At 38.5% G+C, this 16233-nt stretch overlaps 2 protein-coding genes across 5 annotated transcripts in view; one reads left to right on the top strand and one right to left on the bottom strand.

Annotated features, from left to right (window-relative positions):
• Nucleotides 1–304: 304 nt before the first annotated feature.
• ANKRD49 (ankyrin repeat domain 49) lies at nt 305–6767 on the bottom strand. Its single transcript, XM_059186293.1, has 3 exons — nt 6642–6767; nt 3261–3615; nt 305–1828 (listed from the first exon to the last, which is right to left on the bottom strand). The coding sequence occupies exons 2-3, from the start codon at nt 3516–3518 to the stop codon at nt 1367–1369; spliced, it is 720 nt and encodes a 239-aa protein (XP_059042276.1). The 5' UTR covers nt 3519–3615; nt 6642–6767; the 3' UTR covers nt 305–1366.
• Nucleotides 6768–6824: 57 nt separating this feature from the next.
• MRE11 (MRE11 homolog, double strand break repair nuclease) overlaps nt 6825–16233 on the top strand; it is a 78754-nt gene continuing 69345 nt past the window's right edge. Inside the window, exons 1-4 of one of the 4 annotated variants that reach the window (XM_059186263.1) lie at nt 6825–6963; nt 7695–7826; nt 10215–10347; nt 15459–15619. In XM_059186263.1, the coding sequence (XP_059042246.1) occupies nt 7807–7826; nt 10215–10347; nt 15459–15619 (314 nt within the window). In that variant the 5' untranslated portion in view covers nt 6825–6963; nt 7695–7806. Of the gene's footprint in view, nt 7007–7694; nt 7827–10214; nt 10348–15458; nt 15620–16233 lie in introns of those variants that run through there. The other 3 variants (XM_059186267.1, XM_059186272.1, XM_059186282.1) reach the window with 3 other exon arrangements.

A 16233-nucleotide genomic window follows, 5' to 3' on the forward strand; every position in this document is an offset into this window, starting at 1 on the left:
GCTCACATGGACTGGCTCAAAGAGACAAACTTTGGTGAATAAACAACTGAAGAAAAGGCTCATTGGTTTAGTTTCCTTCCCATTAGCATGTCAGTTCTGGTGTTAAGAAGTTAAGAGACAACCCTTCAGGAACAGTCACAGAAAGGGTAGGCGGTCAGTGGGAAACTCCTGCTAGAGAGACGGAGACAGTAGTTAATCAATATATGTTCAATGAATACATAGGTTATGGATCCAAGGAAGATCTGTGCTGATCAAAAAAAAAAAAAAAAAAAAAAAAGAGAGAGAGAGAGAGAGAGAATTGGCATCATTTTTGTTGTTCAAAACTTTTATTTTTTTCTGAATATTTCTATTTATGCTTGTGTCACTATCCACACTGTGGCTTTTTTAAAACCTGAGCCACTTATAATCTAGCCCCAATATAATCATCATCCTTTCACTCTTCGAATTCCTTTTCCCTCGTCTCTTTGCCTTTGTAGGATTCATATAAAAGGAGGACCTTGGAAAACCGAGATTTCCTGTGAACTAGAGAGACCATCTGAGCCAGTGCCCCCAAACAACAGGATTAGGCAGGTAAAACCAGTTGGTGAGCACATATAGTACGATCACTTGGACCAAGGTAGAGTTGTGCACATGTCTGAAAGGTCACACCTACTCAACCAATGGAAGAAGGATCGTGTGGGTTGACCAGGGTGAGGTAGGGCCATCCACAGGATTGTGTGAACTGTGGTTGTGGAGGCAGTTATGTAACATTCACGGGCTAAACACTTCAGTTAACTACTTTGTTGAAAATGGTCTACACTCTAAAAGATAAAGATCTAAGCTTCTTTAATGTTTTTTTAAACTTGTGACCATTCAAGTCACTAATAAGTGAGTTCTTACCATTTAAAATGAAAGCAAATGGCTATCGTGATGTGGAGAAGACGGCTGAACTGCACCAGTATACTTGAGATTTTTCAATTAAATTCTGAGTTACCTCACCTTATAAAAATACATGTCAATATACTAAATACTGCATGAAGACCCAGGATGGGGCGGGGGTATTTAAAAATACACTTCTCTTGGATCAGCACCAAAAATATCATTAGTTTTTCTGTACAACCTGTTACAAGTTGTTAAGTAGAAGCGTATTAAAATTATTTCTGATAAAAATTACAAAGTCCACATAGATCAGTAAAGGTATATCCAAACAACTTTCAAATACATTTTGACATCAAGGTTAGGCATTTCACTGGGAAGGGCATTCGAATGTGTACCACTGAATTTCTGTCGCAAAACTTTTGATGTCAACTTTGTATCATGGGCATATGTCCTATCTCACACAAAGGAGGCACTGGTACTTGGAAACTTCAGAGGATTATTAGAACTGTTATGGCTGAGGTGAAGAATTTGTGCAGCCTTCCACAATTTCAAAGAGGTAGTGATAGACACTTGTCCGCCTGGCAATATCAAGGGCCGTTTCTTCCAAGTTGTTCTTCAGACCCGGTTTGATGTAGCGGTTCATGAGGAGGAGCTCCAGGGTATCTTTGCTGTCCCTGTTCCCAGCGGCGAGGTGTAAGGGGGTCAGGAGGCCTTTTGTTTGGGCGTTGATATCTGCATCATGCTGGAGTAAGAAAGAAGCGACTCTGGTGTTATTCCACTTACAAGCACTGTGCAGCGGTGTCCAGCCATCCACAGTCACCGCGTGGACATCTGCCCCTTGTGCAATCAGCTCGCGTACCACATCTAAGTGTCCACTGTAGGCTGCTCGATGGAGAGGGGTATATTCGTCTTCGTCTCTAGTGTTGACATGGGTGGCCTTTTCAGACAGTAGTCTCCGCACTGTAGTAAGCTGAGAAGGAAAAGGATCTTTTCAAAACCCAGCGTGACCAAAACAGTACATGAAGCAAACTAAACTGCCCAGTGGTGTTAAATTTATTTGAGCTCCACAAAAACTTGTTAGCAGAGAACTTTTAAGATAAAAATGATTTAAGATTTATTTTGGGGACAGAGGGCTACAGATTTAAGAATGAACACGTTAGTGTTAACCACACTCTTGCTTCTAAGAATGTGACTCTCTCTGAAAACCAAGTATCAGTATCAGATGTATGACAATCACACATTTACTCCTGGTTCAGTTAAGGCCCACTGCATCTAGGCTTTAGTCCTAGAGAAGTAACACAGAGCATAATTGTATTCGGTATTTTACACTTCATTAGTGAAAACATTAATAACTGATTTTTCTACAGTAGGATTATGGTACCAATATGCATAGTGCATAAAGCTTTGAAAAATAAACTTATCAGAAGAATACAATGGTAATAAGGAAATCTAGAGATTAAGGAGCTCAATTCCTTCCTACTAAAACAACCTTGGAAACATGTTTTCAGTAAGTTGATTTTCAGTTTGGTCTTGGATCTCTGGTGGGATACAGTGTGCTCCTGGATGAAAAAGTTATCCAAAAATGCAATACTTTAGTTATTAATTTGCTACATGGAAGAACTTAGTAAAACGAAGAAGTGGCTGAGCAGGAAGAATCCATTTGATGATACTACTTACATAACATTGGGCAAATTAATATTCCTGAATCCCATTTTCTTAAACTGTAAAAGGGAAGAATATTACTTATCTTGTGGGGATAGATGAGGATTAAGTCAAATAATATAATAAAGTACATGGTATAGTTGGTATTCAAAATATGTTAATTCCCATCCTCCCTCTTCTAAATGATAGTTGTCTCTAGGAAGATCTTAACGACTTAATATAAATGTTTTTAAAAATATAGGTGATTTTGGGGCGCCTGGGTGGCTCAGTGGGTTAAGCCGCTGCCTTGGGCTCAGGTCGTGATCTCAGGGTCCTGGGATTGAGTCCTGCATCGGGCTCTCTGCTCAGCAGGGAGCCCGCTTCCCTCTCTCTCGCTCTCTGCCTACTTGTGATCTCCCTCTGTCAAATAAATAAATAAAATCTTCAAAAAAAAAAAATAGGTGATTTCTTGCTAACTGTATAATTATCCCTTAAACTCCCAAATAATACCCAATAGGACGCTTTGTGATTATCTATGTCCTTTCATGGATATTGCCTCATTTGATCCTCAAATCCTGTATAAAAGATAAAGGTATTATCATGGCCATTTTTATAGGTAAGAAAATAGAGGTTCAGGAATGGTAGGATTTGCCCAAAGTCACAAACCAAATAGAGGTTCAGGGACAGGTCTTCTGGCTCTGAATCCAGTACTTCTCTTATTATGGTTTCCTCTTTAATTGTTGTTTGTTTGTTTTTTTTACCCGATTTTTTTCTGCGGCCCAAAGAAGCAATTTGCTTGGATCTTTTTCCATCTTTTTTTCTTGCAATTGATACCACTCTTCAGTTTTTTCATCTTGTTCCTCGTCTTCATCAGAATTCCCTACCCAGAGACTTTGGGTACCAGTGGGAATAAGGTGCCCATGTGTTTCCAACAATTCAAGCTGGTTAAAGTGTTCAGAAAAGTCCAGGGAATTTTCTGGGTCTGGTTTTCCATCACTATTTACTTTCCCTTTTTCCATTTTTCCTATGACACTAAATATAAAACATTTCAAATGCCAGGGTATAAATAATCTTTCTAGAGATGAATTATGTCTGCTTTATTTTATCCACCAAGATCTGGAAACACAAACACAAAAATTATTAGCAAAACAGTAATTGTTTGTCAAAAGCATAGATAAGTCTTGCAAACATACACAATAAACCCATCTAGACTTTTTGGTTGTACTGGTAGTCTTTACATTCTCTAAATACCAGTGCTGAAATTTGTTATCTATACTTTTAATGGTTAAAACTTTATTTTTGTTGTTGTTGTTTTCTTCTACTAAGCCAATGGTTATATTATTCTGAATCTATTGGTTTCGATGCTATGGTATTATATGAAGAGTGATAAATGCTTAAGCTTTTAAATCATAATTAAAATGACCAGCACATTCATGATTTTTATAAACTAGACACATAGATGATATAAAGTAGAAATAAAAACTTTTAGTTTCTAATAAATTACTTCAAAGAATTAGACATCCTTAGGGATGGAATAGCCCCAAGGATACCTGTATAAATCTCTCATCAGTGCAGATATCTTTATTAACACATCTATAATAATTATCCTATTTCTACTTTAATAATTTCGGGGTTGGGAAAATACACTGCTTTAAAAGGAATCCCATTCCTTGAAAGACACTATAATTTTTAGTTGGCTTCTTGTCTGGAACTAAATTTCGGCTGTCATTCACTCCCTTCAACAAATATGAATAGAATGCCTGGTCTGTGCCAGTCTTCTGGTATTGGGATTCAATAATGAATGAGATTCATGTCTTAACCTCAGAAAGGTTATTGTCTATTGGAGGTGACTAGAAACAACAGCACAATGTGTGCTATGACAGGACTCTGTCCAGATACAATGATATACAAGAGGGTTAATCCAATCCTAAAGGATTAGAGAAGGCTTCTTGAAGGAAGGGACATTTATTTAGTGAAGCTGCCACATTAATTTATAAACCAGTTATCAGTTTTAAGAGTTGCACAGCTTTGGGGCGCCTGGGTGGCTCAGTGGGTTAAGCCGCTGCCTTCGGCTCAGGTCATGATCTCAGGGTCCTGGGATCGAACCCTGCATCAAGTCCTGCATCAGGCTCTCTACTCAGCAGGGAGCCTGCTTCCTCCTCTCTCTTTCTGCCTGCCTCTCTGCCTACTTGTGATCTCTATGTCAAATAAGTAAATAAAATCTTTAAAAAAAAAAAAAAGTTGCACAGCTTATTAAATCTTAACCAATTTTTAAAAACGCAAATAACTAGTAAGTATCTTTTAAAAATACCATTTCTCAGGCTCCCAGTTATGTTTGTTGAAATCTGATCAGTCTTTCAAGGCTCTTCTCAGATGTCATCTCTTTCATTAGTCTTTCTTGAACTTCCAAATTAGATTTCTCTCTAGTTGCTTTTTTGGTTCTACCTATTGTCTTATTTCAGCACTAATTATTTCCTTAGAGAATTATAAGCTTAAGGATAGTCTGTATTTAACTTAAATTTCTGTCCTAATCAATATTTGTAGAATGAAATTTAATTAAAGTCCTTCACTTGATTTTGTCTGGAATGTATTCTGAGAAGTTCCAGAATTAGTCTTCCCTTAAGATACTAATTTCTTTCTAATTTCACAAGCTTAACAGTATTCAATCCTAATGTAGCATTAGATTTTATCATTAGTGCCAAAAGTACTACCCTTATGTTTAAATTTATCACTTGTGACTAATAATGTCTCTGGGCCTGTTACTTCGCTGTAAAATGTAATGATTGTATGAACTGATTTCCAAGTTGTGCCTGGTTTTTCAGAGTCTATTGATACCCCATCAGAATTACTTTACGTTTTATTAGTTCTCTTGGAATTCTCACTTTTTACTATTGAAGTATTGTTGATATAGTGTTATATTAGTTTCATGTGTACGAACACAATGATTCCACAATTCTGTACATGACTCGACCCTCACCACACTACATTACTGACTACACTTACCGTATTGTTGGCTATATTCTCTATGCTGTACTTTTCATCTCTGTGACTTACTCATTTTATAAATGGAAGTTTGTACCTCCTCAAACCTTTCACTCATTTTGTCTATCTTCCCACCCCTCTTCCCTCTGGTAACCACCAGTTTTTTTTCTCTGTATTTATGATTTTTATAATTTCCTGTAGGTAGGAACTCCCATTGAGACTCTCATTTTTTACTTCACTATCAAACTATTCCCTGAACATTGCAAAACAAAAATGATCATATATCAGTTCATTAAACACTCTGAACAGATAAAGTTCATTTAACTAAATCAAAAATAAAAGTAATAAGGCACATTTATCCTCCCCGTTCCTTTCTGTACCCCCCTCCCCAGTTTTTTAAAATAAATTCTGAATTTACTGCTCCAGATACAGAAACTCATACATAAAATTTCTTTTTTAATTTAGGTAGATTTAATTTAAAGAGTCAAACCTAGGTGCATCTCCTTGACTCCGGATTTTTAAAAAAATCGATTAAGATTCTGACTTGATGATACTCCACCAGGAAGAAATAGGATATGTTTCTTAAAAGAACACATTTCGACAGAGCTCTAAACTGTCAACGCCTCGGAAATAGCTCAGTGACAGATGCGGGCATAAACCCCGTTTTCCAGGTGAAGGCGCCGAACTTCGTACAGATTAAAACAACCTGCCCTAGATTAGGGACGCTTCAATGGAACTAAAAGGTCAGATTTTTTCATTGAAAAGTTTCACATTATTTTTTAACTGTACTGTATTTTACTGCTATCAGCGCAAAGCAATACAGACGTGCTGAACCCGGGATCCAGGGGTGCAAAGAAGGGGAAGCTGGGAGTAAAAGGGTCGGAACGCTCTAACTCTGGGGAATGGGAGTGAGGGAGAAAGCCCCTAGTCCCGGCCCTCTGGCCCCGATTGGTCATTTCCCAGGCCCGGAGTCGCGCCTGCGGCCTTCCAAACAGCCAAGCGTGGAGAAGCTGCTCCAGCCCCACCCCGGACCCGCGACGCGGCTAGAACAACAGGGCTCAGCCGGGGTCGACAGGTGACCCGCTCCCAAGGGCCCAGGAGTTTTTAGGTGGCGCGAGGGGACCAAGGAGCGCGGTCCGGGACATGCAAGAGCTACCCACCTTAAAGAAGGGAAACATCGCTGTCGCGAACCTCGCTTCCGGGGTCGTCCCTCGGCTTCTCAGGATTGGCTCCTGCTTAGGGGCGGGGCGTCGCCGCCGCTTTCCCGGCTCCCTGACTGCATTCGGCAGCCAATGAGAACCGAAGAAGACCTGAACTCTATGGCATCAATGAGGTATCGCGAGAGAAAAAGTCGCTTTTTTATTTTTTTATTTTTTCTCCCCTCTCCAGCCGAATTCAGGTTTTTGACCCGGCGGCTCCCTGCGTGCAGGCTCAGGAAGTGCTGTTGCTTTCCTTCTCACGAATCCCGCTCCTTCTTCCCGGGTAAAAGACAGCCTGGGGGTCCGGTGCGGGGGCTTTGGAGAGTGTAGGTGTGGGGTAATTTAAGGAATTACCGTCTCCTATTTTGTGGGATCCCGGGCGGACATCCTGAGTGGATTGACTTTCTGGAAAGAGTGGGACGAGTCGGTTGAGGCCTGGAGGTTCTGGTTCTGGCTTCAAAGAGTCCAGTGGCGGCGGGGGCGGGGGGCACGGTGTGTTGAGGCTCAGCATCTGGAAGGAACCAGGAGTCCGGACGTAGGAGGGGTGGTTTCGCTGTGGCAGCGGCTCTTCCCCAAAAGTGTTGCCCTTTCCAGTTGCCTTGCGGGCGTTTCTCCGCGGAGCACGTGTTTCTGTTTACTTACACTAGTTTTAAAGGTGGGGCCTTCTCTTTTCCTAAACTGGACCATTCCTTTAAACAGTCCTGTGGTTGAGCATGGGATACGCGATTTTCTCCGTGCCCCAGGGTAGCCTGTGCACATCCAGAGTTGTTTTGTGTGCTAAACCAGAATTACTGTCTGTGACCCTTTCTGTCCATTTATCTAATAAACACTAGTTTCCGGTAGTTTGATCAGAGTGGTGAAACTAAAATGGTAAAACTAAACTGGAGATGTGCTGTTTTCTGTTGTTAGCTCTTAAAAAGTAAAAATACAGCCGGCGCTTAGATGAAAATGAGATTCCTAAAATCGGTAGTTTTTAAAATAATGTATTTGACAATAATGTAATTTTGTTTTTAGAATTTGCTAGAATTTGGAATCGAGTGAGTTTCCTGACAGCTTTGATCACAGGACCCAGGAGTACTTGGAGAGAAAACTAGTTGGAGAGGAGCTGGACTGACCATACATCGAAATGAGTCCTGCAGATGCCCTGTAAGAACTTGTGTTCTGGAATCTTTTTTGCTTTGAATTTCTTGAAGCCCATCAACTATAATCACCATGAATAAAAACTTATTTAAAAAATTAGCAGTGGGCGCCTAGGTGGCCCAGTGGGTTAAGCCGCTGCCTTCGGCTCAGGTCATGATCTCAGGGTCATGGGATCGAGTCCCGCATCGGGCTCTGTGCTCCATCGGCTGCTTCTCTCTCTCTCTCTCTGCCTGCCTCTCGGTCTACTTGTGATTTCTCTCTGTCAAATAAATAAATAAAATCTTAAAAAAAAAAATAGCAGTAAATAACTTGCCTATAAACAGAAATGTCACCAAAAAGAATACATTGTTTAAAAAATGAGTATAATTTTTTATAATTATAAAAGATTGTACAGCTATAGATTGAGGCCTTGCAATAATTTTACTATAGTATATACGTTTATATTCTTAGGTTTTCTCTTAAAATACTGAAGCTATCAATATTCTTGAACTTTTGTGAGGAAGTCTTACTGGCCAATGCAAGCCTATTTAAGCAGAGTTTTAGAGTAGTAAATTGTTCTAGCATTGAATAGATTGGAAATAAATTTGGGTGAAATGAAAATCAGTGAAAGAATCAGAAGACGCTGATTTCAGTTCCTTGGCTATTACTGTGTGACCTTGGGGAAGTTAGCAATTCTCTGAACCTTGCCTATATTTCTTCATTATATATATATAATTGGAACAGAATTGCCTTTCTCAGATTAATTTAGATGTTTCAGTGAGAGAATTCGTTTGAAGATATTTTGTAAGTTGATATGGAAGCTTAGGGTAATGTGATTTTTTTTTTTAAGATTTTATTTATTTGAGGGACAGAGATAACAAGTAGGCAGAAAGGCAGGCAGAGAGAGGAGGAAGCAGGCTCCCCGCTGAGCAGAAAGCTTGTCGTGGAGCTCAATCATGACCCAAGCAGAAGCAGAGGCCTTAATCCACTGAGCCACCCAGGCACCCCGTGGGTAATGTGATCTTGAAAGTATTCTGATCAACTGGTGTATATGTAGCAATTGGAACTATGTGCATATCTCATCGTTGAAGTTTTTGAAGAGAAATCTCTTCTAGAACAATCTCATATATAAAGATTTTAATTTGGAGATATATGTTAAAGTTTTTTTAATTTCATTATGGTTTAGTGAAAATAGACCAACTGGTTAAATCCTGTTTCTTCTACATAGTTGTGCGATAACTCATTTAATTTCTCTATAAACAGTTTTCTCATTTTTTAGAGACAGTAATACCAATTTCTTTACATGTGGAAGTTGAGGTGAGATCATAGATACATAAGCATTTTAAATAAAGTAGTTTTTTTTTTTTTTAAGAGTTTTTTATTACTTATTTGAGAAAGAGAGCTTGAGTCTGGGGGAGGGACAGAGGGAGAAGCTGGCTCCCCAGTAACCAGGGATCCCAGGGGCTCAATCCTAATCCTGAGATCATGACCTGAGGGGAAGGCATACACTTAACCAATTGAGCCACCCAGGCTCCCTTAGTATTTTAAAGAAGTTAGAAGTTACATTAAAGAAGCTATTAACAACTACTACATTGCTGGTTTACATGAGAGTACCTTTGAATACTACCAAATTCAAATGGAATTGTAAATCTGTTTTGTTACTTGACCATATTCGTTAATGAAACACTAACTTTGTGTAGGGACTAGAATCCTGCAAGTGTCCTTCAGGGGCTTGAATATAAGTTAATAGTTTATTCGGATAAAATCTACTTATAAAGTAAGAGGGAGGGCTTTTTAAAGTAACAGTCGACTCTGATTTTTCTGAACAAGTGCAAAATAGATAAAAAGCAAGTTTAGATTTGGGGTCAAATCCTCTTAGGATTTTGGGATGGAACAGAATTGGAAAACAATGAAGCTTTTAGGTCCAGGGTCCAAAAGAATGTATAAAACTGGAGTTGTAATAAGGTTATACTTTTGGGGCACCTGGGTGGCTCAGTGAGTTAAGCCTCTGCCTTTGGCTTAGGTCGTGATTTCAGGTCCTGGAATCCAGCCCCACTTGGGGCTCTCTGCTCAGAGGGGCTCCCCTCCACCCCCACTACCACCTGCCTCTCTGCCTACTTGTGATCTCTGTCTATCAAATAAATAAATAAAATCTTTAAAAAATAAACAAGGTTATAGTTTTTTGAAAGGAGTCAGAGAACCTTTTAAAGTTTATGTGTGTGTGTTTTGTTTTGAATTAGGTGTAGGCAGACAAACTGAAGAACTGTCAATTGCTTCAAAATTTCAGACAATTTTAAAGCTAGAAAAGTGATTTTACTGTATAACTACTATTATTTATCTTCTAAATTTAGGTTTTAATCTGCTTGAGCATCTTATAATGAATTATCTTGAAACGTTTCTTCTTTTTTCATATAGTGATGATGAAAATACATTTAAAATCTTAGTTGCAACAGATATTCATCTGGGATTTATGGAGAAAGATGCAGTCAGAGGAAATGATACATTTGTAACACTGGATGAGATTTTAAGACTTGCCCAGGAAAATGAAGTGAGTTTGGTTTACATTTTTTCAGTTTCTGCTGTGCTCCCTTAGTCTGTAGTAGAGTCTTTTCCTTTCTTAAAGTTGGAGGTTTGTTTTACAGGTTCATATGCTCACATTGCCTGCTTAAATATCAATATACTATAAACCCAAAGCAGATTTTAAGTGCTTTGTGACCTCAATTCAGTAGTTGGTTTTGTTAGAAGTTTGTGAAAGTTTACACATATTTATGGGGTGTTTACTGAGTGCAGGATCCTGTTGCAGTTTCTGTTTGAAATGGAAAGATGACTCAGTTTCTGTTTTCCAAGAATATATAGGATATCAGTATGTGAGATAAGACAGATGTCTGTAATGCTCAGATGTAAGTCTTATGTGTTAAGAACCAGAAGAAAGGGGCGTCTGGGTGGCTCAGTGGGTTAAGCCTCTGCCTTCAGCTCAGGTCATGATCTCAGGGTCCTGGGATCGAGTCCCACATCGGGCTCTCTGCTCAGCAGAGAGCCTGCTTCCCTCTCTCTCTCTTTCTGCCTACCTCTCCATCTACTTGTGATCTCTCTCTGTCAAATAAATTAAAAAAAAAAAAAAAAAAACCAGAAGAAAATCATAAACAGCCTTTCCAGTAGTTTAGAGGTAGAAGAGATCCCATACAAAAATCTCTACTTTATAGAGCATAGCAACATCAGTTTAAAAGAATGGGGTGGCATTTAACTTAAGCTTTGAAGAACAAGTAGGCTTTTGATGGGTAAAGAGCATAGAAAATGTACATTTCATAGGAAGCAGGAAGAAGGGTACAGAGGTGAGACAGTATGAGGTATGTTAGGGATGCAACAGGTCAGTTTGGCTTATTAGTAGGCCATATGTTAGAAAATGTGCTTAAAAGAATAAAAACACTGTTTGAGCTGTATTAAGGAGGGCTTCAAATGCCAGATTGAGGAGTTTGTACCTGGTTCAGTGGAAAATCTCCTGGTGACAGGATACTGCACGAATTGGTGACCAGACTACTATTTTTAAGTAGTGGCATGGGTTGGAAAAGGGGAAGTGAATGCAAGAAGTATATGGATTTGCATACGTCAGGGGTGGAGTTGAGGGAAGGGGAGAGGACACAGTCTGGTGTATGTTTAAGTTTGGGCAAATGGTGATACCAATAATAGAAATAGCTTCTAAATAAGGAAGAGGTACTTTATGTGGGAAGGTGGTGAATTCTGATTTAGACCATTTGAGTTGGAGATTCCAGTATGCCATTCAGTCAACATTCTAGCAAGCCAAAGAAATGCCCTGTTGGACATTTCAGGAGAGAGCTGGGGAGTAAACATATATGCTTGTGACTTACAAATTAGTATCTTCAACCTTGACTTTTCCTCAGAGTTTTGTTCCATTTTTCCGCAAGTCCTTTGGTTCTTCCTCGTAAACATATATGGAAACTCTGTTTTTGTGCCTATATGTTTAGCCTAAAACTTTTATCCTATTTTGCTGGACTACAGTAGCTCCCCATTGGTCTTTCTATTTGCATTCTTTCCCCATACAGTTATTCAGTATAGCGCCAAAGTGAACTAAAATCATAAATCAGATCATATCTCTCTGCTGCTTGCAGTCTTCAAGAAGCCTTTCATTGACGCTAAAGTAAAATTCAAACTACAATGCTCAACTCGATCTGACCTCTGCCAAGAGACTTCTGCAACTCTCTGCATTGTTCATTTGCTCCATCCACCCTGGCATGTTTTATTCTGGGACCTTTGTAGGTCTGGTTCACATTGGAGCACATTGTATTTACCGTTTTCAAGAGGTCTTCCTGGATATCTCCAGACATTTCAGTTACTATGTTTATTTTTTTCATAACACCCTCTGAAATAATATATTGAATTCCCTACTTGTTAACTATTGATCTTTTCCACTAGAAGGTCAACAGGAGAGTGAAAAATCTTTTCTGCTTGTTTACACTGTATCTTAAAATCTAGAAAGGCTCTAGCAAGCAGTAGGGAACTCTTAAAAAAATTTGTTAATGAATATGGGACTATCTAGTACTTTTGCCTTTTTAGAGGGTTTCCTCTTTCCCTGAGGGCAGAGAACTTGGAGCTGAAGGAGGTGTGTTTCCTACTAAGAAACTTGTGTTCTCTTTTCTCTTTGGTACTAAAATACTGCTTTTCCTGAGCATAAGCTTCTTTCTTCTGCTCTGTCTGTTGCTTCCCTTCTGTTTCCTTGTTTCCTTTCCTGTGTTCCTTAATTTTAATACTCCCTTCCCCCACAACCCCATGCTGGTACTTCCAGGTGCATATTTACTGTTTACACTTAATTTTTATTTAGTATTTCTTATTACTAAAATCTAAATTTCTCCTGACTTTAAGTCCCCTATTTTGTTTGTCTGTGCCACTAACTAGCCTTATTTCTACTCCTTGATTTCTTGGAGTCTTTTGTTTTTTTGACTTTTAATTTTGAAGCAATATCAGTCCCAGAAATGTTGCAGGAATAGTACAAAGAATTCCCTCTCTTTACCCTTCACCCAGATTTTCCTACATTTTACCACTTACCATATTTGTTTTATTCTCTCTCATTACATATGCACATGTACACTTTTTTCTGAACCATTTTTTTTTAAGATTTTATTTATTTGAGAGCGAGAGAGCTTGAGCTGGGGGAGATTTTCTGAACCATTTGAGAGTAAATTGCCTGTATAGCACTGTGCAATTATCAAAACCAGGAAACTAATGTTGATTCAGTACTGTTCCATAATTTAAAGATGCTGCTAATTGTCTCAGTAATGGCTGTACTGCAATTTGGGGGCAGGTTGGTAAGAGTCCAGGTCCTAAAGTAGGATTACGTTTTGCGTGAAATTGTCATGCCCCCTTAGTTTCTTGTAATCTACTTTCCTTCGGGCTGCCTTTGTCTTTTTTTTTTTTTTTTTTTTAAAGATTTTATTTATTTATTTGACAGAGAGAGATCATAAGTAGACAGAGAGGCAGGCAGAGAGAGAGAGGGAAGCAGGCTTCCCACTGAGCAGAGAGCCCGATGCAGGACTCGATCCCATGACCCTGAGATCATGATCTGAGCCGAAGGCAGCTGCTGAACCCACTGAGCCATCCAGGCGCAGTGCCTTTGTCTTTTTAAGACCCTAGCATTTTTGAAGAGTTCAGGTTCATCATTTTGTAGAATATTCTTCAGTTGGATTTGTCTGGTATTTCCTCATGATTAGATGAATTTTTGCATGAATACCATGGAAGCAAGTTATGTCCTTTTCAATGTTCCCTGGAGTCACAAATTAGCTTCTAAAAATTAAAAAAAAAATTAATGTTTGGTAAAATACAATAACAAAATTTACCATCTTAACATTTTTAAATGTACACTTCATCAGCAGTAAGCACATTCACACTGCTGCATAGCCAACCTCCAGAACTCTTCATCTTCAGAAGTGAAACTATATTATTTTGATTGCTGCTGCTTCTTCCCCTTGAAATGTTTTATTTTCTTTGATGTTTTTTTTTCTGTGCTCTTGTATCATTTTCTTCCTTAAATCTTGTTCATTTTTGAAGACCTAGCTTAAGTCCTACACTTTGATTAAAGCTGCTCTATTGTAGGATGGAAAACTTTTCCCTTCTTTTCTTTTAGGTTATTGGGCTGATCTAATAATTAAATCGACATAAGACATGAACAGGAGCAAAACAAATTTTGTATGTACAGGAGCCTCATAGAAATATTAGACTCCCTGACAGGTAATTGAGGCTTATATTGCCATCCTGAGCTAAGGAGAAAGGGGGTAGAGGTCTAGGGCTTCAAAGGGGAAGGAAGATAATTTATAGGAAGATGGGAAGAGCAGATGTTTGCCATGCCATGTAGAGACATATCTTTGTCATGAAAGTTATCTCTGATAATAGCCCTTCCTGGTATAGATCCTCTGTCTAAATTCTTTCAGGCAGTTAAAGGGGGATTAAAAAAAAAAAAAGCTTTTCCTGAGTCTGCCAAGTCTTAACTGCCTTTAGCTCAAAACAATCCATGTGCCAAAGTGACACTTTTGGGAGTGCTGCGTTCCGCTCCCCCTCACTTCTGTAGCTCAAGTCATCTGGACTGCTGGGTTCCTTTTTGTAATTAAGAATTTAATCTCGTTTCTTTAAGTGGATTATACACTTCTTGAAAACGTGTTGGACTCTTTTTTCTGTATAATTTCTTGCTTCTCTCTTGTTTCTAGAATGTTCTTCCTTAAAGTCTCATTTGTTCTTCGTAGTGCAACTCATATGCCATCGTGTTTACATACTCTTCTGGACTCCTTGTCCTCAGATGAGTTTCTTCCCTTCAGTTAGAATTGATTGTGATGGGGCACCTGAGTGGCTCAGTGGTTTAAAGCCCCTGCCTTCGGTTCAGGTCATGATCCCAGGGACCTGGGATTGAGCCCCGCATCGGGCTCTCTGCTTCCTCCTCTCTCTCTCTCTGACTGCCTCTCTGCCTACTTGTGATCTCTGTCTGTCAAATAAATAAATAAATAATCTTAAAAAAAAAAAAAAGACTTGATTGTGATGTTATTGCTGCTCCTGGTTTATTTACATATCCATTCTAGTGCATGTCTGAGTTTGAGTTCTTTTCAGATGTGTAACACTTTTTCTCTTCCATTAGATTCTGAACCATTTAGGGAAGAGATTGTATTTTATCCATCACTTGTATCTGGAGTGCCTGGTACAGGGATTTGCATGTTGTCAGTGTTCAGTGAATGCATGGATATCATCTGTTTTGTAGATAGCTATTTCCTTAGGTTTCTGTGCCTGTTGGAGCCCTAAATAATGATTGAATAAATTGAAATCATGACCTGAATTGAACTGTCTATCTTGTCCAGAGGTGTGTTAAAGTGCTAAGTTTATGTTTGATTTGAATAACAACAACAAAAATAATGATCACTTTGGGTAGCATGAGTTAGGGGTTTGGTATAATAATTTGAAGGTGGCTTTTGAAAGGTAGCCTAGGAACCTGAGTTGGAGTCAAATTAATCAACAGATTGGGAGGCCCCTTGGATAAAAATAAAATATAAATCTTTAAATCTCCATACACAGTAGTATCTTTATGAGTTTTTTCCTACCTCTTTATAGTTTTAACATTTTTACCCACAAAACATACTAATTTTCACACTATTTTCTGTTGATTAGGTGGATTTTATTTTGTTAGGTGGTGATCTTTTTCATGAAAATAAGCCCTCAAGGAAAACATTACATACCTGTCTCGAGTTACTGAGAAAATATTGCATGGGTGACCGTCCTGTATCATTTGAAATTCTCAGCGATCAGTCAGTCAACTTTGGTTTTAGTAAGTAAGTATATTTAAATGCTTAAGTGAATGTTTCCTTGTGTATAGTATTTTTTGTAAAAGACAAACACCTTAACAATTAGCGATTTCACTTTCACTAAAAGCTGTTTTCATAGTAAGTGTAATTCTTTGAATTTTCTGTATATTATGTTAATGTGTATTTCCCTAATTATTTATATCTCTGCGTATCTTCTCAAATTTTTATTGTACATCTTGGTATCTTCTCCTATTCATCTCGTTTGCCCATCTTAAAAATTGGGATTTTTGTCTTTTCCTGTTGAATTCATAGAGGTTGTTTATATATTCTAGAAACTAAATATTTGTTAGGCATGTTTTTTTTTTTTCCAGTTAGTGGATTATCTTTTGACTTTTTTTATGGATACTTTTGTTGACAGATTCTTATTTAGTGAGATATATCATTTTTTCCTCCTTAAGATTTGTACTTGGGACTGACTGATGATATCCTCCTAGAACGCCATGTTGTAAAGATAGTCTCATCTGTTTGTACAGGATACCACATTGCACGTAGTTGAAATGTTCTCTCAGACTCCTCAGACTATGCTAGTTTCTCTGTCTTTTCTTACCTTTCATCTAGTCAGCTATTTCATAAACTGTCCC

The sequence above is a fragment of the Mustela lutreola genome, chromosome 1 (assembly GCF_030435805.1).
Source record: "Mustela lutreola isolate mMusLut2 chromosome 1, mMusLut2.pri, whole genome shotgun sequence".
Classification (NCBI taxonomy): domain Eukaryota; kingdom Metazoa; phylum Chordata; class Mammalia; order Carnivora; family Mustelidae; genus Mustela; species Mustela lutreola.

Coding starts and splice junctions, on each gene's coding strand:
- ANKRD49 (XM_059186293.1), bottom strand. CDS start 3,518: ATGGAAAAAGGGAAAGTAAATAGTGATGGAAAACCAGACCCAGAAAAT. Junction 1,829..3,260: donor GGGCCGCAGAAAAAAATCGG/GTAAAAAAAACA, acceptor TTTCCTTCTCAG/CTTACTACAGTGCGGAGACT.